The 25,095-nt window shown below is 39.2% G+C and overlaps 1 protein-coding gene across 2 annotated transcripts; it reads right to left on the minus strand.

The window, feature by feature from the left end:
- Positions 1 to 181: 181 nt before the first annotated feature.
- Positions 182 to 8,077, minus strand: RANBP6 (RAN binding protein 6). Of its 2 annotated transcripts, XM_026506557.4 has the most exons (2): positions 4,636 to 4,804; positions 182 to 3,520 (listed from the first exon to the last, which is right to left on the minus strand). In XM_026506557.4, exons 1-2 carry the CDS (start codon positions 4,769 to 4,771, stop codon positions 3,450 to 3,452), a joined length of 207 nt encoding a protein of 68 aa, XP_026362342.1. In that variant the 5' UTR covers positions 4,772 to 4,804; the 3' UTR covers positions 182 to 3,449. The 2 variants fall into 2 exon arrangements, with proteins under 2 accessions (XP_026362342.1, XP_026362341.1); XM_026506556.4 differs by having other exon boundaries at positions 182 to 8,077.
- Between the last annotated feature and the right edge of the window lie 17,018 nt (positions 8,078 to 25,095).

Raw genomic sequence — 25,095 nt, forward strand, 5'->3', positions numbered from 1 at the left:
CTTTTTTCCCTTATTAATAATAAATCATTGCAGGTAATGGACAGGAATTCCATATCTAAAATCTCAACTTCATATCTGTCCACAACGGCCTAGATGGCCTGTTCTTCTGAACTGGCAGGGAGTGAATCAGGGAAATTCTAATGTAAAAGGAATTCTAAACCATAAAAAAACACAGTAGAGGTACAAACAACAGCACTAACAGGTACCATTTATTAAGCACTTACTTGGTCTTAAATATTTGCTAAATACTTTACATACACAGTACTCACAATAACCCCAGGAAATCGTGATAGATATATTTGTTCTTAAATTTTGGATCAATGATTTGCTGGTTAGAAAGCTTTTTTCTACCCTACAAAAAGCCTGACATTAAAGATCAACATTCCAATTAATAAAATTAACTCTAGATTTATAGAACTGTTTTCTTAAAATGCACATCTACTGCTAAACGATTGGTCTCAAAGCTGGTTTTTTTTTTTCCATATTTAAAGATAATATTAGTTCTGCTTCCCTTACATTTTCACAATAGAATACTCTTCAGTGCTACTATAGAATCTATTAAGAACTTGTTCAAAATAGAAATCTACCTAAGCCCCATTTTGAACCAGGACTTTTCTTGTTGGGCTGCTTTGCAGGGAGGAAATGGCATACATACACAATGCAATATTCTGTTCAAACACATAATATTAATAGACTCCCACAAACATTGATTACTATTTGTCAAACACTGAGTAATAGTGTTACATGCTACCAATATTACATGTACCAGGACAGCCTATTCAGTAACCACAGTTCTTAAGAGTCCTGAATAACTTGAAAAATAGAGACCAAACAGGCTAAAATTTTAAAGTTTTCTTAACTCTCAGCTGGACACTTGGGGACTAGAATATGAATATGCCTCACCCCGTTCCCAGGACATTATGAAAAAGTTCATATGCTATATAGAGAAAACTCCCCACATCCATGGCAATATCTCAAAAGTCTCTCCCAATTTCAGCATCTTTATCTGAGAGGCAGTATTATCAGAGAGGAATAAGCTACCACTATTTTTCATCCACAATTCCAAAGTATTTTGTCCTGGAAGTTACCTTTGTCAGCTCTCAGCATCTTGTGATAGGCAGCATGACATCTTGACACAAGTATATTGTTTGCCCAGCATCAATAATTCAGACAAGTAGCAACAATTTATATACTTCACATCAACTAAGGGAAAAGGTGACAAACATTCCAAGACAATGGAAGCACAATTATCACCAAGTTCTGTCTATGAGATAAAACATGCAATGTGAACACAAGGCTAGAACACTGACTAATCCTGGAAAAACATACAGGGAAGGAATATTAACTGTTTCCCAGGGAAAGAACAGTTCTCTCAATTATAATGGAATACACTCACAATAGTTATTTGGAATTACTTTTATGGTGAAAGATATTCAAGTGACATTAAACTGCATCAAGCAAAATTTAGCAACTCCTGTAAAGCTTCCTGCTGCACATCATCAAGTTGGGATATGCATTCCAACCATAATTCTTCAGAAGTCTGTACCTGACGCACAACATTAGCTAGGCGTTTGGCACAAGGATCTTCATAGTTAATAGTCTCATTAATTTTTCCTTCTGCAATTATACTGATTATTTTGGGAAGATTGGAATTATTTGGACCAAGTACAACTGGATGGTTACTTTCGATTAAGTCACAGAGAAAACTCAAAGTCTGAATAGCTTCCTCTTTATCCTCATGCAGTGGAAGCCATGATAACCAGTGTGGAAGAACTTCATCTACATTTACACAGTTAGGCTTAAACCTCAAAATCTTCCCTACTGCTGAGATACAGTTCTCTGTAGCAATGACATTTTTTTTTGTTTTGGAATTTGCACACTTAATAACTTTTACCAGCAGTGGAACAGCTTCTGAACATAAAGAACGATAATCATCTCCACCAAACTGTGCCATAACACCCAGGCCATAAGCAGCAGCTTGCCTGACTTCAGGGTTATTGTCTCGCATATTTAGTAGCATTGGCCACCGAAAATATTCTACATATTTAAAGGAGGTTGGACTGCAGTGCTCTATAATATCATCAAAAATGCACAATCCCCACTGCCTGTCTGGCCATGGCCTACTTGAACAAATTAGATTTACAATTAACGGAAGCAGCTGTTCAAACCACGGTAAAATCTTTTCCTTATAAGTACTAAACAATGAGTGCAAAATATCTGATACTTTGGTCAGAATATAAACATCACATTCATCCTCATCTTGGAGAGACATTTCAACCTGTTGGTCATAGTTTTCTTCCTGTCTTTTAACCTGTCTCAATTCTTGGTTTTTAAAGTGCCCCTCAAGTTTTGCTTTCAATATTTCTCCTAGTTCTTCCAAGTGTTCATCATTAAGGCACCCATCTCCCATTACTTCAATGGACTTTGCAAAAGAATTCATTATTTCTGAGAGTACATCTGTATCAGGTTCAGTCCCAATAGCCTTGATTAAGGGATCACATATGAATTGCCACATCTGTGCAAGATACTCTGGGCCATGAATTCTTGCACATTCCAGGAGAAAAGGCATTGACTCTGCTGCTGCCACTCGAACATTGTCATGGAAATAAAATTTCAATAAAGGAACCATAAGCTTTACAACTTGTTCTGTATATTCCACAAATCCTTCCCTTAACTCCTTAGCATAGTAAACCAACATCTGGCAAGCAGTTGCTTTTGCTTCAAGTCCTGAAGTTTTAATTCCAAAACTTTGCTGGTCTCCAAGATTTACAAATTGCCATCCATCATCATCACTCATATTTTCCACATCTTGTGTGTCTAAGAGCGCAACATCAGGTTTAGCTGAAGCAGTCTTAATAAGAGGCTCAATAACTAGTGGAAGGTATTGTTGAAAATCATTTCCAAGAATTTTACACATTCTAGCCCATGCTGAAACCATGTAAGATGTCTGAGGATCATCATCTTCCATATTACTTAAGTCTGATTGTGTCTTCAACAACAGCTGCATCACATTTGATGCATCTTGCATAAATTTTTCCTTCCCAACAGCAAGACCGACATGGCTAATGCATTCAATAGTTTTTCCTTTCAGAAGCTTGAGCTCCTTTTGAACAGCAAGCTCAACAATGTGCTTTAGTGATGGCATAAATATATCATAATATGGAAGAAATTTTTCTTCTATTGTATCTGCAACTGAGGCAATGGTTGTCACAAGCTGTTCCAAGGCCAATTTAGTTCCATTTCGAATCAACTCTTGAAGTTTAATCACCAAGATGGAATGCAGATTTCTCACCATACTATCCAAATATAGAATTAGCAATGCTTTGGGGCAGTCTTCAATAAAAATAATAAGTGCTGAAGCTGCATGTGATTGCACACGCTGATTACCTTGATTTTCCATGGTACGCAACAGAGCTGCAATCACTGTTTCATGGAATTTCTTTTGGAAGTTAGGTGCAAAATCTGTAGCCATCTGTCCAAGTGTAGTACAGGCTGCAGCCCTCACTCTTGGGTGAGGATCCTGAAGAAAAAGCAAAACAGAGTTAACTGTTTCATCTAGAATTGATTCCATTTGCTGATGGCATCCTTCTCCAATGGCAGATAAAGCCATTAATCCAGCATGTCGATATTTCCAGTCAGGGCTCTGAAGCATCTGCATGATGTGCTCCTTAGTCATTGGTAAAACGAGTTTTCCACCGAGCCCACAAGCCAGCCTGTCTAGTGCACTCTCAGCAGCAACTGCATTGCTGTCAAAATCATCTTCTTCCATTTCATCAGCATTTACCCAGTCCTCATCATCTTGTAGATCAACCATCATTGCTAATATATGAGGAACTGCCTGTGCAATTATATTTGTATGTTTTTTCAACATTGGGGTTGCAGTTTCAGACAAGGTCACTATTATTTCAAGGGCCAGCTGGCGTTGCAGATTACTAAGTCTAGAGTCTCCACATAACTTCAGACTCAACTGCAGAGTATCTTCTAAATAAGGACCCAGGTATTTAGGTACAGTATCTGCAATCTCAACAAGGGATTCTAGCACTGAATCATCATCCTGGTAACATGAGTCATTCACAGCCTGTAAGATTCCAGGAAGCAAGTCTGCAAAGTCTTTGAAAAGAGCAATATTATTCTCATTAGCAAGTACAAATGCAGCTGCAGCTCTAGCAGACAATGTCCTGATTGCTGGATGCTCTTGATCTTGAATGCACTGGTCCAACAACCGTTTGATGATATCCAAATCATGCCGCTCTTGGTTCCCAAAAATCCCAGGAAAATGCCAGAAAACATGAAGTGCGACTTCCCATAGAACTACATTTTTAGAGTAGATTGAATCAATAAGGAACTTCAAACCTTCGGGCCAGTGGTTAGTGCCATCCTCATCTATCAAATTTCTGGCCAGCACTGCAAAAATATCACAAAGTTTTTTCCTCATGCTAGCATGTGTTTCTAACTTAACAGCCAGTATCAGTTCAATCTTGACGTCCCTCTGAACATCAGAAGGCAGATTTGGATAGACTTCCTCAAACCCAGAGGACAAAAGGCGTCGTAGCAGTGCGGCAGCCATTTGTCTCACCTCATAACCTGCTCTTCTATTCCTGACAGCATCTAAGAGGAATGTAGTCTTACACAGACCTGGGATATTTTCATAGATTTCCTCTGCCTGTCTCCGCACCATACAGCTTGGATTGATCAGGTTCTTCAGAAGCTGGTAAAACTCTTGCTTTCCCGACACAGTGGCCGGTACCCCTGCAGACCCGGCCGCCGCCATCGCGCTATGTCAAAGAAATCGCGACCGGGAAGGAGGGAGGGGGTCTGCTGCCGGACGCAGTGACGTAAGAGAAGCGCCAGCGGGAATGGGCGGGGCAGCTTATCCTCCGCCTGCGCGGTGATTTGGCTGCGCCTTGGGAGGTGGGCAGCTGGGTGTCTGGGGATAGGTAGGTTAGGGTGGGGGTGAAGGCGATCCTCCATTTGTTTTCCAATCAGATAAGAAAAGCACCTGCCGAGAAAGAAAAAGAAAGAAAGAAAATTATGATATTGAATGTATTAGAATGGGAGTATTGGTGATTTCCCCCCTTTATTTCTAAACTATTGTAACCTGATAATTTCAATCACGTCTTGAAATCCCGCCAGGTGAAAGAAGCCAGCCACAAAAGGCCACATATTGTATGATTCCGTTTATAGTAAAGGTCTTTTTTTTCCCTAGCAATTTCATTTTATTTTTTTTCAAGTTTTTATTATTTAAATTCTAGTTAGTTAACAGTGTAATATTAGTTTCAGGTGTAGAATTTAGTGATTCATCATTTAGATACAACACTCAGTGCTCATCACAAGTGCCCTCCTTAATACCCCTTACCCATCTAGCCCATTCCCTGTCCACCTCCCTCCATTAACCCTCCTTTTTTTCTGTATACTTAAGTCTTTTAGTGGTTTACCTCTCTCTCTCTCTCTTTTTGCCCCTCCATGTTCATCTGTTTTGTCTCTTAAATTCCACAAATAAGCGAAATCTTATGGTATTTGTCTTTCTCTGACTGACTTAAGATAGCTTAGCATTTATACCATCTAGTTCCATCCACATCATTACAAATGGCAGGATTTATAGTAGAGGTCTTGAAAAGACAAATCTATACAGAAAGTAGATTAGCGGTTGCCAGAGGCAGTGGGAAGGAGAGAATGTAAAATGACTGCTGTCAGATAGTGGGTTTCTTTTGGGGTGATGAAATGTCCTAAAATTAATTGTGGTGATGGTTTCACAACTCTGTGATTATACTACAAACCACTGCGCTGTCATTGCACAATTGAGATTGGTGAATTGTATGGTATGTGAATAATAATACCTCAATAAATCTCTTTATCAAATAAGTGCAATAAAAGGTAAAGATACTGATTACCATCCCACTACCACATCAAATGCAGTAAGAACAGTAGTGCTCAAACTCTAGTGTGTCAGAATCACCTCGTCTGTGGATTATAAAGAAGAACGAGAAAGACAACTGAGTATAGTGGAAAGTGACCTGGGCTAGTAATCAGAAGACTTGAATCCTAGTCTTATTTGTAATTAATTTTGTATCCTTGATCATGTCACTCAAGGTTTTCTTTGCATGTTGCCTAAACTGTAAAATGCTTTTACAGTTTTCCTTTTAGTAGGAAGATGCTGAGATTTTTCCAAGAAACAAAAGTCCCTGAAGCTAAATTTATTTCTTTAAATTCAAGCAGGTGTGTCAATTAAAAACAATGATCATTCCTCTAACAATGATTAAATCTTACTTTTGTTTTAGCACTTTGCCACTCTGTCATTTTGAACCTTAATCAGGTTTGCAAAGTTGGTGGGCTGGGTATAATACCAATTTTAGGTAAGTGGAAACGCAGGGAGGTTAAGGGATCTGCCTCAGATGTCACAGCTGAGTCTCGAATCCACCTCTTCTGAAAGCAACACCAGCGATCTTTCACCATACCACTTCCCCATAATTACTCTTGGTTTTGCAACATGATCAGAGGTCTTCACTTATTGCAAAGTCTGTCTTAAACTTCTCCAAGTGGGCTTAAATTTGAATTTTGTAAAATGTTATTGCATATACCATTTCCAAAGACAGAAAATCCAGCTTTAGGATTAACCTGATGATAGACAAAACAGTCTCATAAATTACATTTTAATATGCAATACTATACTCTTTTAGGAAGAAGCATTACTCTCTAAATAGTTTCTCATTCTGTGGACTTAAAACCAACTGCATCAGAATCACATGAGATACTTATTTTTAAATATAGGTATTAGGGCCCAAAGGTCTAAACTACAGACTTAGGATTTCTGGGAAATGCAACCCGAGAACATTCAATTTTAACAAACACTGGTTTTTCAAATAAATACAAAAATTTGAGAAACATTGATTAGATTAGTTCTGGTTCTGATTCCAAGATTTTGACTACAGTTTTGCATATTGCTCCAGATCACTGGTTTTCCTACTGTTTTTTTTTTTTAATGATTTTTTATTATATTATGTTAGTCACCATACAGTACATCCCCGGTTTCCGATGTAAGGCTCGATGATTCATTAGTTGTGTATAACACCCAGTGCCCCATGCAATACATGCCCTCCTTACTACCCATCACCGGTCTATCCCAATCCCCCACCCCCCTCCCCTCTGAGGCCCTTAGTTTGTTTCTCATAGTCCATAGTCTCTCATGTTTCATTCCCCCTTCTGATTACACCCCCTTTCTTTATCCCTTTCTTCCCCTACCAATCATCCTAGTTCTTATGTTCCATAGATGAGAGAAATCATATGATAGTTGCCTTTCTCTGCTTGACTTATTTCACTTAGCATTATCTCCTCCAGTGCCGTCCATGTTGTAGCAAATGTTGAGAACTCGTTCTTTCTGATAGCTGAGTAATATTCCATTGTATATATGGACCACAACTTCTTAATCCAGTCATCTGTTGAAGGGCATCTCGGCTCCTTCCACGATTTAGCTATTGTGGACATTGCTGCTATGAACATTGGGGTGCATATGGCCCTTCTCTTCACTACGTCTGTATCTTTGGGGTAAACACCCAGTAGTGCAATGGCTGGATCATAGGTTAGCTCAATTTTTAACTTTTTAAGGGACCTCCACACTGTTTTCCAGAGTGGCTGTACCAACTTGCATTCCCACCAACAATGTAGGAGGGATCCCCTTTCTCCACATCCTCTCCAACAATTGTTGTTTCTTGCCTTGTCTATTTTTGCCATTCTAACTGGCGTAAGGTGGTATCTCAGTGTGGTTTTGATTTGAATTTCCTTGATGGCTAATGATTTTGAACATTTTTTCATGTGTCTGTTAGCCATTTGTATGTCTTCATTGGAAAAGTGTCTGTTCATATCTTCTGCCCATTTTTTGATTTGTTTATTTGTTTCTCGTGTATTGAGTTTGAGAAGTTCTTTGTAGATCTTGGATACCAGTCCTTTATCTGTAGTGTCATTTGCAAATATATTCTCCCATTCCGTGGGCTGCCTCTTAGTTTTTCTGACTGTTTCCTTGGCTGTGCAGAAACTTTTAATCTTGATGAAGTCCCATAAATTCATTTTATCTTTTGTTTCTCTTGCCTTTGGGGATGTATCATGAAAAAGTTTGCTTTGGCTGATGTCGTAGAGATTGCTGCCTATGTTCTCCTCTAGAATTTTGATGGATTCCTGTCTCACATCGAGGTCTTTCATCCATCTGGAGTTTATTTTTGTGTATGGTGTGAGATAGTGGTCAAGTTTCATTCTTTTGCATGTAGCTGTCCAATTTTCCCAGCACCATTTATTGAAGAGACTGTCTTTTAAATAAGTTTAATGGCAGGGCATTGCATTTGCTATCTCAGAAAATGTTAATAATTATATGAGGGTTGGGGGAAGGAGAAGAGGCTTCTCTTAACACTGTATCTATCCGTATATTAAAGACTTATTAAAAACTACAATAAGATGCCACCACAGACCTACAACAATGTTTTAAATTTAAAAGTTTGACAATAGCAATGGTGGGTGAGGATGTGGAGCAACAGGGAGCTCAATTATATTTTTTGCAGTAGTATAAGTAAATTGGTACAAGCACTTTGAAAAAATGTTCAGGAGATGCAGGGTTAAGATTATGCAATTATTCATTCATTCTCTCAGCAAACATTCATTGAAGGTATACTCAAGGCATGGTGTTGGGTGCTGGGGATAAAGATTAAATACGTGAGGGTGCTCATGGGAGACAATAAATGTCACGTAGTATAGTTACCACTGTGATGATGGTAAGTCTGCCATGGAGCCACATGGGTTTGTGAAGGCAGCTAATCTATTCTGGCTGTGAGGGAGATTAAGTAAGGCTTCCCAGAGGAGGTGATATCAGGGCTGAGGTTTTTTATAAAGATTTTTATTTATTTATTTGACAGATAGCACCAGCGAGGGGAGCGACAGGCAGAGGGAGAGGGAGAAGCAGGCTTCCTGCTGAGCAGAGAGCCCAATGTGGGACTCAATCCCAGGATCATGACCCAAGCCAAAGGCAGACGCTTAACCAACTGAGCCACCCACGTGCCCCAGGGCTGAGTTTTGAAGGATGAATCTTCATTAACTATTTGAAAAAGGGAGAAGAAGCTTGTTCTAAATAGAGGGAAGAGCTTTATTCAAGGGTAGAGAGGCATTAGAGCCTAGTGTGGTAAGAGATCTGCCAGTATTTCAGAATGGCTGGAGCACTGGGGACAGGACTTGAGGGGGTCTGAGATGCCACAGGAGTCAGGAAGGAGGAAGACAGAAAGTTAAATAAAGGCCATATCATGGTCTTACATTCCGTGTTAAGAATTGGGATTTTTTTTTTTCTAAAGGCAACGAGCTGTTTAAGGATTTTAATCAAGGACTGTGATATAATCAATTTACGAAAACATTACTTTGATAATAGTGTGAAGATTGGAGGCAAATAGGAGGCCAATAACATAGTACAGTTAAGCTGAAAGTCTAAACTATAACAACAATGGAGGGAGATAAAAAGAGGGCAAGGATTTGAGAGGTTTTAAGAAAAAGTGTCAGTGGCACTCAGAGGAGAAGAAGCAGCTTAGATTTTCCCAAGTGTCAGTCCTGGCATCTGGCTGGAATACTGCAATTTATCTATTTATTTACCTGTATGTGGAGAAATAGCAGTGTTAATGTGGAGCAAAAGTCGGCTAACTCTTTCTAAAGGAAAAGGAGTCTTCCCTAAAGAATCCCAGAATCTATATTTAGTTCTCTAGTTCCTCCCACATGCTATAGTGACAGTCATCATTCAACAGTAGGAGTCAAACTGAATCCATTCTAGGAAAATTATTTATGATCTTTTATTTTGGAAAAATACACACTGACTTAAAATCTTAAAGTACTTCCTCTCTGTATTGTATAATTCTCTTCTATTTACTTTTTGCACTGTTATTTCCTCCCCCCACTCCTGCCCCAGAAACACACATAATAGCCAAAATTTCAAGACTGGACTTGTAGATTTGGTTAGAGTTGAAAAACTTTATTAAATTTTATGATTAAAATTGGCTTTTAGAATTGTTTTCACGGTTGAGAGGCCATTTAAGAATGTTTCCATGAGGTAGTTCAAAACCAGACAATTCAAGTGTTTATTACCAGCTTACTAAGTGGGAAAAGTGCAAAATAAGTTGCAAATTTCTTTCAAGATATGAGAGATTTAGAGTCAAATGAGGGGGACAGAATTAAATTGGACATATTTGACATTTTTACAAGAATAATCCAGAATAAAAATACAAGAAACAAAAAAATACCAGGAAGTCTCCCACTGGCCTAAGATGGGACAATCTGAATGTCAAAAAGAATAATGCCTATAATGGATTTAAAAACATTAAGTATATAAACAAAAGTGATGAGTTTCTAATCTAACAAAAGCTACTAACTCATTGATCATTTTTGGAGGTTGATAGGTCACCAACCAGGAAATTGATAAAGGTAAATAATCAAGATTTTTCCTGTCTTTCCTGTACAAACTATATTTTAGGATAACCAAGTAGTTCATGAGAGTACATTCTTCTTTACAGAGTTCCAGCTAATGGGTGCACAAAGAATGCTAAAATCAGAGAATTTCTGTGTTGTAAACCCAAATGAAATCATGAATCTAGGTAGTAATAGGCAATGGATGTTAAAACCATTAAATGAAACATTGATTGGGAATTTAATAATAGAGGGATTAAGCTGAAACAACCTGAAATTACTGATTAATCCGAATATTATTAAATGTGGAATAACCCAAAGGTGTCATTTACCTGTTGTCTCTCAGCTCCACATTCACACTTCCTATCATTTGTTCTCTGATCCTGAGGTTAGGCTCTGAAAAAAAAAAAATTCTCTTTCCATAGTTTAGTCCCTGATGGTTTCACCAGGAGGAGCCATTAGAGATTTGGAGGATTAAAAGAAGGACAGAAAAGGGATTAATCCTTCCTGTTTTTCTTTTTCTTGTCTGGATTGTCCCAGAGTGGCCCTTCCTCCTCCTCGTGGCAACCGTTTCCTCCCTCGTGCAACACTCAAAAAATCGAATCTCTCTCATTTCTGCAGAGATACTACCAGTAGTATGGGGCACCCTTTCCTCAGAGGTTTCATCCATAGTTCTGGGAGGTTTAAGCTCCTCTGAGCTTAAAGCTACCAGTTCCATTTTGTTCCTTCAGCTTTAGGGATGTTAACAGTTCCTTCAGCTATCATCTTTTGATTACCTCGGTGCTATTTATTTACTCTTTCAAATCTCCCACACCTGTGTAACCAATCCCTTAAATAAAATTTCCTCTTGAATTACTTAGTGTGATTTGTTTTCCCAACTGGACCTTGATTTATATACCAGGCATTAACTGATGCGATAGGAAGTATACTGCACCACCTATGAAGCATTATTTTAAATCGGGTTATTGAAATATAGTTTATATGCAATAAAATTCACCAATTATAATTGTATAATTAGATTACAGTCCAGAAACCATGACCACAATTATATATAGAAGATTTTTGATACCCCAAAAAGTTTCCCTGGGTCCCTCAGTAAAACACCTCTTTTCCCCACTCCTGGCTCCGAGTCACTACTGATCTGATTTCTGTTGCTGTGGCTTTGTCTCTTCCAGAATTTCAGATAAATGGAATGATTTAGCAAGTGGCTTTCTGTGTCTGGCTGCTTGCTTTCTCTTAGCACAATGCTTCTGACATTCATCCATTCTGTTACATGTTTGTTCCTTTTTATTCCATCATATGAATCTACCACAGTTTGTGCATTCATCAACCGAGAGACATTTGGATTGTTCCTACTTTTAGGCTTTTATGAATATAGCTCCTCTGAACATATGAAAGCAAGGATTTTTTGTGAAAAAACATTTTCGTTTCTCTTGACAAATACTAAGACTGGAATGGTTTGGTTTAATGGTAAATGTAGGTTTTAAAAAAACTGTCAACTGCTCTTCAAGTAGTTGTACTATTTTGCATTCAAACAGCAACATATGAAAGTGCCAGTTGCTTACATCATTGGCAGCACTTGGGATTGTCAGTCTTTTATTTATTTTTTATTTTTATTATTATTTTCAAATAGCCAACATAGAGTACATCATTAGTTTTTGATGTAGTGTTCAGCAATTCATTAGTTGTGTATAACACGCAGTGCTCATCACCACACGCGCCCATCACCCGGTTACCCCATCTCCTTATGCCCCTCCCTCTGTAACCCTCAGTTTGTTTCTCTGAGACCTGAGTCTCTCATGGTTTGTCTCCCTTTCTGATTTCTTCCCATTCAGTTTTCCCTCCCTTCCCCTGTGGTCCTCCATGCTATTCCTTCTGTTCCACATATGAGCGAAACCATTTGAGAATTGTCTTTCTCTGCTTGAATTATTTCACTTAGCATGATCCCCTCCAGTTCCATCCATGTAGATACAAATTGTGGAGAAATGGGAAACCTCTTACACTGTTGGTGTGGAATGGATAATGAAGATGTAGCTCATATATATGGAATATTACTCAGCCATCAGAAGGGATTGTCAGTCTTTTAAATTTTAGTTATTCCAGTGAGTATGCAATGGAATCTGACTGTGATTTTAGCTTGCATTTCTTAAGACCAAACAGTGTTGAACATCTACTCATGGGCTGATTTGCCAGCTGTATATCTTCTTTGGTAAGGTGTTTATTCAAATTTTTGCCCATTTTTATTTTTATTGTTAAGTAATCTCTATGCCCAACATGGTGCTTGAACTCATGACCCTGAGATCAAGAGTCATATGCTCTACTGACTGAGCCAGCCAGGTGTACCTCTTTTGCCCATTTTTTTAGTTAACTTCAATTAGCCAAAATATAGTACATCATTAGTTTTTGATGGAGTGTTCAATGACTCATTAGTAGCTTATAACACCGAGTGCTCATCAGATCACTTAATACCCATCCCCTATTTCCCCCATCCCCTCACCATTTCCCTTCTGCAACCCTTAGTTTGTTTCCTGGAGTCTGGAGTCTCTCACGGTTTGTCTCCCTCTCTGATTCTTCCCATTCAGTTTTCGCTCCCTTCCCATATGGCCCTCTGTGCTATTCCTTATATTCCACATATCAGTGAAACCTTATGTTAATTGTCTTTCTATGGTTGACTTATTTCACTTAGCATAATCTCCTCCAGTTCCATCCAAGCTGATGCAAATGATGGGTATTCATCCTTTCTGATGGCTGAGTAATATTCCATTGTATATATGGACCACATCTTCTTTATCCATTCAACCACTGAAGGACATCTCAGCTTCTTCCACAGTTTGACTATTATGGACATTGCTGCTATGAACATTGGGGTGCAGGTGCCCCTTCTTTACACTACATCTGTATCTTTGGGGTAAATACCCAGTAGTGCAATGGTTGGGTCATAGGGTAGCTCTATTTTTAACTTTTTGAGGAACCTCCATACTGTTTTCCAGAGTGGCTACACCAGGTTGCAATCCCTCCAACAGTGTAAGAGGGTTCCCCTTTCTCTGCATCTTCACAAAAATTTTGTTGTTCCCTGTCTTGTTATTTTTGGCCATTCTAACTGGTATAAAGTGTTATTTCATTGTGGTTTTGATTTGTATTACCCTCATGGCAAGTGATGTTGAGCATTTTTTGATGTGTCTATTGCCCATTTGTATGTCTTCTTTGGAGAAGTGTCTGTTCATGTTTTCTGCCCATTTTGTGACTAGATTATTTGTTTTTTGGGTGTTGAGTTTGAAAAGTTCTTTATAGATCTTGGATACCAGTCCTTTATCTGGAATGCCATTTACAAATATCTTTTCCTTTTAGTTTTGTTGACTATTTCCTTTGTTGTGCAGAAGCATTTTATCTTGATGAAGTCCCAATAGTTCATTTTTACCTTTGCTTCCCGTGCCTCTAGAGACTAGTCTAGGAAGAAGTTTCTGTGATCGTGGTGGAGGAGGTTACTACCTGTGTTGTCTGGGATTTTGGTGGATTCCTGTCTCACATTGAGGTCTTTCACCCATTTTGAGTTTATTTTTGTATATGGTATAAGAGAATGACCCGGATTCATTCTTCCGCATGTGGCTGTCCAATTTTCTCAACACCATTTCTTTCTTTTTCTTTCTTTTTTGTGACTTCTTTTTTTCTTATCATGTTTTGTTCGTCACCATACAGTACATCATTAGTTTTTGATGTAGTGTTCAATGATTCATTATTTGTGTATAACATTCAGTGCTCATTACAACACACATCCTCCTTAAAACCCATCACAGGGCTACCCAACCACCCCCCAACCTCTGAAACCCTCATATTATTTTCTGGAGTCCAGAGTCTCTCATGGTTCGTCTCCCCCTCTGATTTCCCCACCTTCAGTTTTCTCTCCCTTCCCCTGTGTTTCCCCTTGCTATTCCTTCTGTTCCATATACGAGTAAAACCATATGAGAACTGTCTTTCTCTGCTTGACTTATTTCACTTAGCATAATCACCTCCAGTTCCAACCACGTCAATGCAAATGGATATTCATCCTCTCTGATGGCTAAGTAATATTCCATTGTATATATGGACCATCTTCTTTATCTACTCATCTGTTGAAGGGCATCTTGGTTCCTTCCACAGTTCGGCTATTGTGGACAATGCTGCTATGAACATTGGAGTGCATGTGCCCCTTCTCATCACTACGTCTGTATCTTTGGGGTAAATACCCAGTAGTGCAATTGCTGGGTCATAGAGTAGCTCTATTTTTAACTTTTTGAGGGACCTCCACACTGTTTTCCAAAGTGGCTGTACCAGCTTGCATTCCCACCAACAGTGTAAGAGGGTTCCCCTTTCTCCGCATCCTCTCCAACATTTGTTGTTTCCTGCTTTGTTAATTTTTGCCATTTTAACTGGTGCAAGGTGCTACCTCAATGTGGTTTTGATTTGAATTTCCCTGTTGGCTAATGATGTTGAACATTTTTTCATGTGTCTGTTAGTCATTTGTATGTCTTCTTTGGAGAAGTGTCTGTTCATGTCTTCTGCCCATTTCTTGACTGGATTATTTTTTTGGGTATTGAGTTTGAGAAGTTCTTTATAGATCTTAGATATCAACCCTTTATCTGTAATGCCATTTGCAAATGTCTTCTCCCATTCCGTGGGCTGCCTCTTCATTTCGTTGACTGTTTCCTTTGCTGTGCAGAAGCTTTTTATCTTGATGAAGTCCCAATAGTTCATTTTTGCTTTTGTTTCCCTTGACTTTGGAGATGTGTCATGAAAGAAGTTGCCGTGGCCAATGTCAAAGACGTTACTGTCACTACATCAATGTCAAAGAGGAGAACTGTATGTTCTCCTCTAGGATTCTGGTGGATTCCTGTCTCACATTGAGGTCTCTCATCCATTTTGAGTTTATCGTTATGTATGGCTTAAGAGAATGATTGAGTTTCATTCTTCTGTATATAGCTGTCCAATGTTCCCAGCACCGTTTATTGAAGATACTGTCTTTTTCCATTGGATGTTCTTTCCTACTTTGTCAAAGATTAGTTGACCATAGAGTTGAGGGTCCATTTCTGGGCTCTCTATTCTGTTCCACTGATCTATGTCTTTGTTTTCGTGCCAATACTATGCTGTCTTGATGATCACAGCTTTGTAATATAGCTTGATGTCAGGCATTGTAATGCCCCAGCTCTGCTTTTCTTTTTCAGCATTCACCTGGCGATTTGGGGTCTTTTCTGGTTCCATACAAATTTTAGGATTGTTTGCTCCAACTCTGTGAAAAATGTCAATGATTTTTGATAGGGATTGTATTGAATGTGTAGATTGCTCTAGGTAGCATAGACATTTTGACAATGTTTATTCCTCCAATCCATGAGCATGAATTGTTTTTTCATCTCTTTGTGACTGCCTCAATTTCTTTCATAAGTGTTCTGTAGTTTCAAGAGTATAGGTCCTTTACCTCTTTGGTTAGGTTTATTCCTAAGTATATTACGTTTTTTGATGCATTTGTAAATCGTATCAATTCCTTTATTTCTCTTTTTCAGTCACATTGTCAGTATACAGAAATTCAACTGATTTCTGTGCATTGTTGTTTTATCCTGCCATGTTGCTGAATTGCTGTATGAGTTCTAGTAATTTTGGGGTGTAGTCTTTTGGGTTTTCCATATAAAGAATCATGTCATCTGCAAATAGAGAGCGTTTGACCTCTTCTTTGCCAGTTTGGATACCTTTATTTCATTTTTTTTTTTTTTGGTCTGGTTCCTGAGGCTAGGACTTCTAGTACAGTGTTGAACAATAATGGTGAGAGTGCATCCCTGTCGTGTTCCTCACAGAGAGTTTTTCCCCGTTGAGAATGATATTCACTGTGGGTGTTTTGTAGATGGCTTTTATGATATTGAGGTATGTTCCCTCTATCCATATACATTGAAGACTTTTAATCAAGAAAGGATGTTGTGTTTTGTTGAATGCTTTTTCTGCATCAATTGAGAGGGTCATATCCTTGTTGTCTTTTCTTTAATTAATGTGCTCTATCACATTGATTTGCAAATGTTGAATCACCCTTGTAGCCCAGGAATAAATCCAACCTGATGGTCATGAATAATCCTTTTAATGTACTCGTTGGATCCTCTTGGCTAGAATCTTGGTGAGTATTTTGGCATCCATGTTCATCAGGGATATTGCTCTGTAATTCTCCTTTTTGTTCTCCTCATTGTCTGGTTTTGGGACCAGGGTAATGCTGGCTTCATAGATCAAGTTTGGAAGTTTTCCTTTTGTTTCTATTTTTTGAATCAGCTTCAGTAGAATAGTTATCATTTCTTCTTTAAATGTTTGGTAGAATTCCCCTGGGAAGCCATCTGGCCCTGGACTCTTGTTTGTTGGGAAGTTTTTGATTACTGCTTCAATTTCCGTGCTGGTTATTTGTCTGCTCAGATTGTATATTTCTTCCTGTTTCAGTCTTGGTAGTTTATAAGTTTCTAGGAATGTGTCCATTTCTTCCAGATTGCCTAATTTGTTGGCATATAGTTGCTCATAATATGTTCTAACAACTGCCTGTATTTCCCTGATATTGGCTGTGATCTCGCCCCTTTCATTCACGATTTTATTACTTTGGGTCCTTTTTCTTTTCTTAGGATATGTCTGGCTAGAGGTTTATTGATCTTATTACTTCGTTCAAAGAACCAGCTTCTAGTTTTATTGATCTCTTCTACTCTTCTTCCGGGTTCTATTTCATTGATTTCTGCTCTAATCTTCAATATTTCTCTTCTCCTACTTGTTTTAGGTCTTATTTGCTGTTCTTTCTCCAGCTCCTTTAGGTGTAAGCTTAGCTTGTGCATTGGGGATTTTTCTAATTTTTTGAGAGAGGCTTGGATGGCTATGTATTTCCCTTTTAGGACCACCTTTGCTGCCTCTCAAAGGTTTTCGACTGATGTGTTTTTATTCTCATTAGTTTCCATGAATTGTTTAAGGCCTTCCTTAATTTCCTGGTAGACCCAATCATTCTTTAGCAAGATGCTCTCTAACTTCCATGTGTTTCAGTTCCTTTCAATTTCTACTTGTGGTTGACTTGCAGTTTCACAACATTGTAGTCTGAAAATATGCAGGGAATAATCTCAATCTTTTTTTAAAATTTTATAAAATTTATTTATTTTTTTAATGTAAAGTTCGATGATTCATTAGTTGCATACAACACACAGTGCACCATGCAATACGTGCCCTCCTTACTACCCATTACCAGCCTATCCCTTTCCCCCACCCACCTCCCCTCCGATGCCCTCAGTTTGTTTCTCAGAGTCCATAGTATCTCATGCTTCATTCCCCCTTCTGATTACCCCCCCCATTTCTTTATCCCTTTCTTCTCCTACCGAATTTCCTAGTTCTTATGTTCCATAGATAAGAGAAACCATATGATAATTGTCCTTCTCTGCTTGACTTATTTCACTTAGCATTATCTCCTCCAATACTGTCCATGTTGCAGCAAATGTTGAGAAATCGTTCTTTTTGATAGCTGAGTAATATTCCATTGTATATATGGACCATAGCTTCTTAATCCAGTCATCTTTTGAAGGGCATCTCGGCTCCTTCCACGATTTAGCTATTGTAGACAATGCTGCTATGAACATTGGGGTGCATATGGCCCTTCTCTTCACTACGTCTGTATCATTGGGGTAAATACCCAGTATTGCAATGGCTGGGTCATAGGGTAGCTCAATTTTTAACTTTTTAAGGAACCTCCACACTGTTTTCCAGAGAGGCTGAATCAACTTGCATTCCCACCAACAATGTAGTAGGGATCCCCTTGCTCCACATCCTCTCCAACAATTGTTGTTTCTTGCCTTTTCAATTTTTGCCATTCTAAGGGGCGTAAGGTGGTATCTTAGTGTGGTTTTGATTCGAATTTCCCTGATGGCAAATGATTTTGAACATTTTATCATGTGTCTGTTAGCCATTTGTATGTCTTCATTGGAAAAGTGTCTATTCATATCTTCTGCCCATTTTATGATTTGTTTATTTGATTCTCGTGTATTGAGTTTGAGAAGTTCCTTGTAGATCGTGGATACCAGTCTTTTATCTGTAGCATCATTTGCAAATATATTCTCCCAAGTTCATTTTATCTTTTCTTTCTCTTGCCTTTGGAGATGTGTCATGAAAAAAGTTGCTGTGGCTGATGTCGTAGAGGTTGCTGCCTGTGTTCTCCTCCAGGATTTTGATGGAATCCTGTCTCACATCAAGGTCTTTCATCCATTTAAAGTTTATCTTTGTGTATGGTGTGAGGGAGTGGTCAAGTTTCGTTCTTTTGCATGTAGCTGTCCAATTTTCCCAGCACCATTTATGGAAGAGACTGTCTTTTTTCCACTGGATGTTTTTTCCTCTTTATCAAAGATTAGTTGCCCAAAGAGCTGAGGGTCCATTTCTGGGTTTTCTATTCTGTTTCACTGGTCTATGTGTCTGTTTTTGTGCCAGTACCATGCTGTCTTTGTGATCACAGCTTCGTAGTACAGCTCGAAATCTGGCATTGTGATGCCCCCAGCTTTGTTTTTCCTTTCAACACTTCCTTGGCAATTCGGGGCCTCTTCTGGTTCCATACAAATTAAGGACTATTTGTTCCAGTTCCTTGAAAAATGTCCTCGGTATATTGATCGGGATAGCATTGAAAGTGTAGATTGCTCTGGGTAGCATGGACATTTTAACTATGTTAATTCTTCCGATCCATGAGCATGGAATATCTTTCCATCTTTTTATGTCTTCCTCAATGTCTTTCAAGAGTGATTTGTAGTTTCTAGAATATAGAACCTTTACGTCTCTGGTTAAGGTAATTCCAAGGTAACGTATGATTTTTGGTGCTATTGTAAATGGATGGATTCCCTAATTTCTTTTTCTTTAGTCTCATTGTTTGTGTATAGAAATGCAACGGATTTCTGAGCATTGATTTTGTATCCCGCCACATTACTGAATTGCTCTATAACTTCCAGTAGTTTGGGAGTGGATTCTTTTGGGTTTTCTATATAGAGAATCATGTCATCTGTGAAGAGAGACAGTTTGACTTCTTCTTTGCTGATGTGGATACCTTTTATCCCTTTTTGTTGTCTGATTGATGTTGCAAGGACTTCTAGTACTATGTTGAAGAATAATGGTAAGAGTGGGCATCCTTGTCGTGTTCCTTATCTTAAGGCAATGGTTTCCAGCTTTTCCCCATTGAGAATGATATTTGCTGTAGGCTTTTCATAGATGGTTTTTTTGAGATTGAGGAATGTACCCTCTATCCCTACACTCTGAAGGGTTTTATAAGGAAACGATGCTGTATTTTGTCAAATGCTTTTTCTGCATCAGTTGAGAGGATCATATGGTTCCTGAGTCTTTTCTTGTTGATATGATGTATCACGCTGCTCGATTTACGAAAGTTGAACCATGCTTGCATCCCACGGATGAATCCCACTTGGTTGTGATGTATAATCTTTTTAATGTACTGTTGGATTCTATTAGCCAGGATCTTCTTGAGAATTTTGGCGTCCATATTCATTAGGGAAATTTGTCTGTAATTCTCCTTTTTGATGGGTTCTTTGCCTGGTTTGGGGATCAAGGTAATATTGGCCTCATAGAATGAGTTTGATAGCTTTCCTTCTGTTTCTATTTTTTGAAATAGCTTTAGGAGAATAGGTATTATTTCTTCTTTGAATGGTTGGTAGAATTTCCCGGGAAAACCATCAGGCCCTGGGGTTGTGTTTTTGTAAGGTTTTTAATCACTGTTTCAATCTCTTCATAATTAATTGTTCTGTTTAAAAAATCAATTTCTTCTTGTTTCAGTCTTGGTAGTATATAGGTTTCCAGGAAGGTCTCCATCTCTTCCAGATTGCTTAATTTATTGGCATAAAGCTGTTGATATAAGTTTCTAATAATCCTTCCAATTTCATTGGTGTTGGTTATGACCTCTCCCTTTTCATTCATAATTTTATTAATTTGGGTCCTTTCTCTATTCTTTTTTAAAAGTCTTGCCAGTGGTTTGCCAATTTTATTTATTCTCTCAAAGAACCAGCTTCTAGTTCTGTTGATCTGCTCTAATGTACTCCTGGTTTCTAATTCATTGATCTCTGCTCTAATCTTGATCAACTGCTTTCCCGTGCGTGGATTAGGCTTTATCCTCTGTTGCTGTTCCAGCCTCTTGAGGTGAGAATATAAAAAATGCATTTTAGATTTTTCTATTCTTTTGAGTGAGGCTTGGATGGCTATGTATTTTCCACTTAGGACTGCCTTAGCAGTGTCCCATAAGTTTGGACTGTTGTGTTTTCTTTCTCATTGGTCTCCATATATTGTTTAAATTGATCTTTGATTTCCTGGTTTATCAAATCATTCTTGAGCAGGATGGTTCATAGTCTCCAAGTGTTTGAGTTTCTTCCAAATTTTTCCTTGTGGCTGAGTTCCAATTTCAGAGCATTGTGGTCTAAGAATATGCAGGGAATAATTCCAGGACTTTGATATCAGTTGAGACCTGTTTTGTGACCCAGAACATGGTCTATTCTTGAGAATGTTCCATGGGCATTAGAATAGAATGAGTATTCTTTGGTTCTGGGGTGCAGTGTTCTATATATATCTATGAGGTCCAACATGTTGTGTGTGGCATTCAAAGCTCTTGTTTCTTTGTTGATTTTCTGCTTAGGTGATCTATCTATTGCTGATAGTGGAGTGTTGAGGTCCCCTACTATTAATGTATTTTTATCTATATGTCTCTTTATTCTGGTTAAGATTGGCTTGTATATCTTGCTGCTCCTCTGTTGGGTGCATAGATATTTATAATTGTCATATCCACTTGTTGGATACATCCTTCAAGAATAATATAGTGCCCTTCTGTATCTCTAACTATAGTCTTTAGTTTAAAATCCAATCTGTCTGATATGAGAATTGCTACCTCAGCTTTCTTTTGAGGTCCATAGGCGTGAATGATGGTATTCCATGCCTTTACTTTCAGTCTGGACATATCTTTAGGTTCAAAATGAGTCTCTTATAGACAGCAAATAGATGGGTCATGTCTTTTTATCCAATCTGCAACCCTGCGTCATTATGGGAGCATTTAGGCCATTTACATTGAGACTGATTATTGAGAGATATGATTTTAATGATGCCATGTTGCCTGGAAAGTCTTTGTTTCTATGGATTGTGACTTTCTGTTCTGTATCACTCTTGGGGCCTTTTTACTTTTATAGAACCCCCCTTAGTATCTCCTGTAGGGCTGGTTTCGTGGTTATGAAATTGGTCAATGACTGGCGATTCTGGAAGGTCTTTATTTCTCTATCAATTCTGAATGACAGCCTTGCTGGATAAAAGGATCCTTGGCTGCACGTTTTTCTCTGAAGGAGCTTTAAAAATGCCCCCTCCCAACCCTTTCTATCATTGCAGGTCTGTGTAGACAGGTCTGACATAATTCTGATGCCTTTGCCTTGGTACGTGAGAAATTTGTTTGCCCTGGCCATTTTCAATACTGTGTCCTTGGATCTAATATTTGCGAAATGCACTATGACGTGACATGGCGTAGATTTGTCATGGTTGAGCTTGGGAGGGGTCCTCTCTGCCTCTTGGACATGAATGCTTGTTTCCTTTGCTAGATTAGAGAAGTTTTCAGCTACAATTTGTTCAAATATCTCTTCTACATCTCTGTTTTTCTCTACCCCCTCGGGATGCCGATGATTCTGACATTGGAACGTTTCATTGAGTCAGTAATCTCCTGTAACCTACATTCTTGAGATTGGATTTTTTTTAGTCAAGTTTCTATTTTAGCTTTCTCTTCTACTAACCCATCCTCCAATTCGCCCATACGTTCTTCTGCCTCCTTCACCCTGGCCGTCAGAGCCTCTAGTTTTGACTGCATTTGGCTCATACCACTTTTAATTTCTGCCAGATTTGCTCTCATTTCTGCCCTTAGAGATTCTACATTCTCATTAACATTTTTGTTAATATTTTGTTCAAGTCTACACATCATCTTGACCATTGTTACTCTGAACTCCATTTCTGATAATTTGGTTATATCCATATCCATTATTTCTGTGGCAAAGGCCACAGACTCATTGTCTTTTCTTTGCTGGGGGGATTCCTCCTTCTCATCATTCTGATGAGGAGAGGTTGCAGGGTTGTCCAGAGCCCAAATTATTGACCAGGACCCAGGCAGTGTGCACTTGTTTTATAGGGAGCTTAGGGATGTGGGCTTCTTGATTTTTCAGCCTGCCTTCTGGGGGAGGGTCCTACCGTGCCTATACTCAGGCAATGCTGTTTGCATAGAGTCTCCATGGTCCCCTGCAAGGGGTATGGGGATGGGCACACTGTGAGCCAGTATTTCCAGGCTTTTGTTCTCTGGTGGCTTTCCCTGGTGGTTTGCTGTGCCTCTTCTGAGAGTCAGAGCAGCAGTAGCCGATTCTCAGCCTCTGTCTCAGAACAGAGGAATCACGGACGGTTCTCCACTGGTGTTCTGGCCACTTTAACTCTGTTTCTTTTGGTGCTGCTCAACCCTGCAGTGTCCCGGGATGTGCGCCCCACAGCCGGCGTCCCAGCCCTCACTTCCAGGGCCAGTGCATATCTGTCCTTTGTGTTTCTAACATCGCCAGACGCCAGATGCCAGCCACCAGCTGTAGCGTACAGTTGCCCCTGCATGCTCCAGAGCTCCATTTCAGTGTGGTTAGCACGCACTCCAGAGCTCCAGTTTTCAGACTGGTTGAGTGCATTACCCGGCTCATGGTCTCAGTCGGCTCTCTCGCGGGTCCCCATCCGCATGTCCCCCCGCTCCCCAGTGCAGGTGGCTACGGCTTCCCAGCGCCCAAATGCAGCGGTTCCCTCCCCCTTTCATTTATCTTCCGATATCTGTGCGCAGCTTCACGGCTCCCAGCTTCGTACCTCAATACTCAGTGCTGGAGATGTTCATTTGTAGTGGTCCAGATGTATCTTCCTGCATCTCAGGGTGATTCTGTGGATGTTCAGGATGTTCTGGTACCTATTCAGCTCGACTCAGGGACCAGCTGACAAAGGGGACCCCTACTCCTCCTCCATCTTAACTCCTGCTCCCCTCAGTCTTTTGTCATTGGTTGAGACCTGATTTGTGACCCAGTATGTGATCTATTCTGGAGAAAATTCCATGTGCACTCGAGAAGAATGAGTATTCTGTTGTTTTAGGATGGAATGTTTTGTATATATCTGTGAAGTCCATCTGGTCCTATGTGTCATTCAACACCCTTGTTTCTTTGTTGATCTTCGGCTTAGATGACCTGTCCATTGCTCTAAGTGGAGTGTTGAAATCCCCTACTATTAATGTATTATTATCAATATGTTTCTTTACTTTGGATATTAATTGATTTATACAATTGGCTGCTCCCACATTCAGGGCAAAGGGATTTACAATTGTTAGATCTTCTTGATGGATGGACAATTTAAGTATGATATAGTGTCTCTTTACATCTCTTACTACAATCTTTTGTTTAAAATCTAATTTGTCTGATACGAGAATTGCTATCCCAGCTTTCTTTGGAGGTTCATTGGCATGGTAAATGGTTCTTCGTCCCCTTACAGTCAATCTGGAGGTGTCTTTAGGTTCAAAATTAGTCTCTTGTAGACAGCATAGTGATGGGTCCTGTTTTTTCATCCAATCTGAAACCCTGTGTCTCTTCATGGGAGCATTCAGCCCTTTCACATTGAGAGTAACTATTGAAAGATATGAATGTAGTGCCATTGTATTGCCTGTAAGGTACCTGTTTCTGTAGGTTTTCTGTGTCTTTTTGGTCTCTGTGACTCTTGGGGTTTCTCTTCATTTACAGAATCTCCTTCAATTTTTCTGGCATGGCTGGCTTGGTGGTCACATGTTCTTTCAGTTTCTGCCTGTCCTGAAAGCTCTTTATCTCTCCATCCATTCTGAATTATAGTTTTTGTAGATAAACAATCCTTGGCTGCGTGTTCTTTTCATTTAGTACCCTGAATATGTCTTGTCATGCCTTTCTGGCTTGCCAGGTCTCTGTGACAGGTCTGACGTTATTCTGATGTTCCCCCCTCTGTATGTAAGAAATCTTTCCTATCCTAGCTACTCTAAGGATAGCTTCCTTGGCTTTTAAGATTTGCAAGCTTCATTATTACTTGTTGGGGTGTTGATCTATGTTTATTGATTTTGGGAGGGGTCCTCTCTGCTTCTTGGACTCGAACGCTTATTTCCTTCCCCAGATTAGGGAACTTCTCAGCTATGATTTGCTCAAATATACCTTCTAGTTCTCTCTCTCTCTCCACCCCTTCAGGGATCCCAATAATTCTGACATTGGAATGGTTCATGGCATCGTTGATCTCTTTAAGTCTAACCTCATGTGCCACTAGCTGCCTATCCCTATCTTCTTCAGTTTCCTTCCTTTTTATCAGCTTATCTTCTAGGTCACTAATTTGTTCTTCTGCCTCATTTACCCTGGCTGTTAGAGTGTCCAGTTTAGACTGCATTTCATTCATAGAATTTTTAAGTTCAGCTTGATTAGGTCTCATTTCTGCCCTTAGAGATTCTATATTGTTGCTAATGCTTTTTTCAAGCCTTGCTATTGACTTCATGATTGCTATCCTGAAGTCTGTCTCTGACATCTTGCTTATGTCCATTTCCATTAGTTCTGTGGCAGAGGACATTGTCTCTGGTTCTTTTCTTTGTTGGGAGTTCCTCCTCCTAGTCATTCTGTTGATGGA

Source organism: Ursus arctos, unplaced genomic scaffold (genome assembly GCF_023065955.2).
Source record: "Ursus arctos isolate Adak ecotype North America unplaced genomic scaffold, UrsArc2.0 scaffold_18, whole genome shotgun sequence".
NCBI lineage: Eukaryota > Metazoa > Chordata > Mammalia > Carnivora > Ursidae > Ursus > Ursus arctos.

Excerpts from the sequence above, each read along its gene's own strand:
- RANBP6 (XM_026506556.4), bottom strand. The coding sequence starts at position 4,771 with ATGGCGGCGGCCGGGTCTGCAGGGGTACCGGCCACTGTGTCGGGAAAG.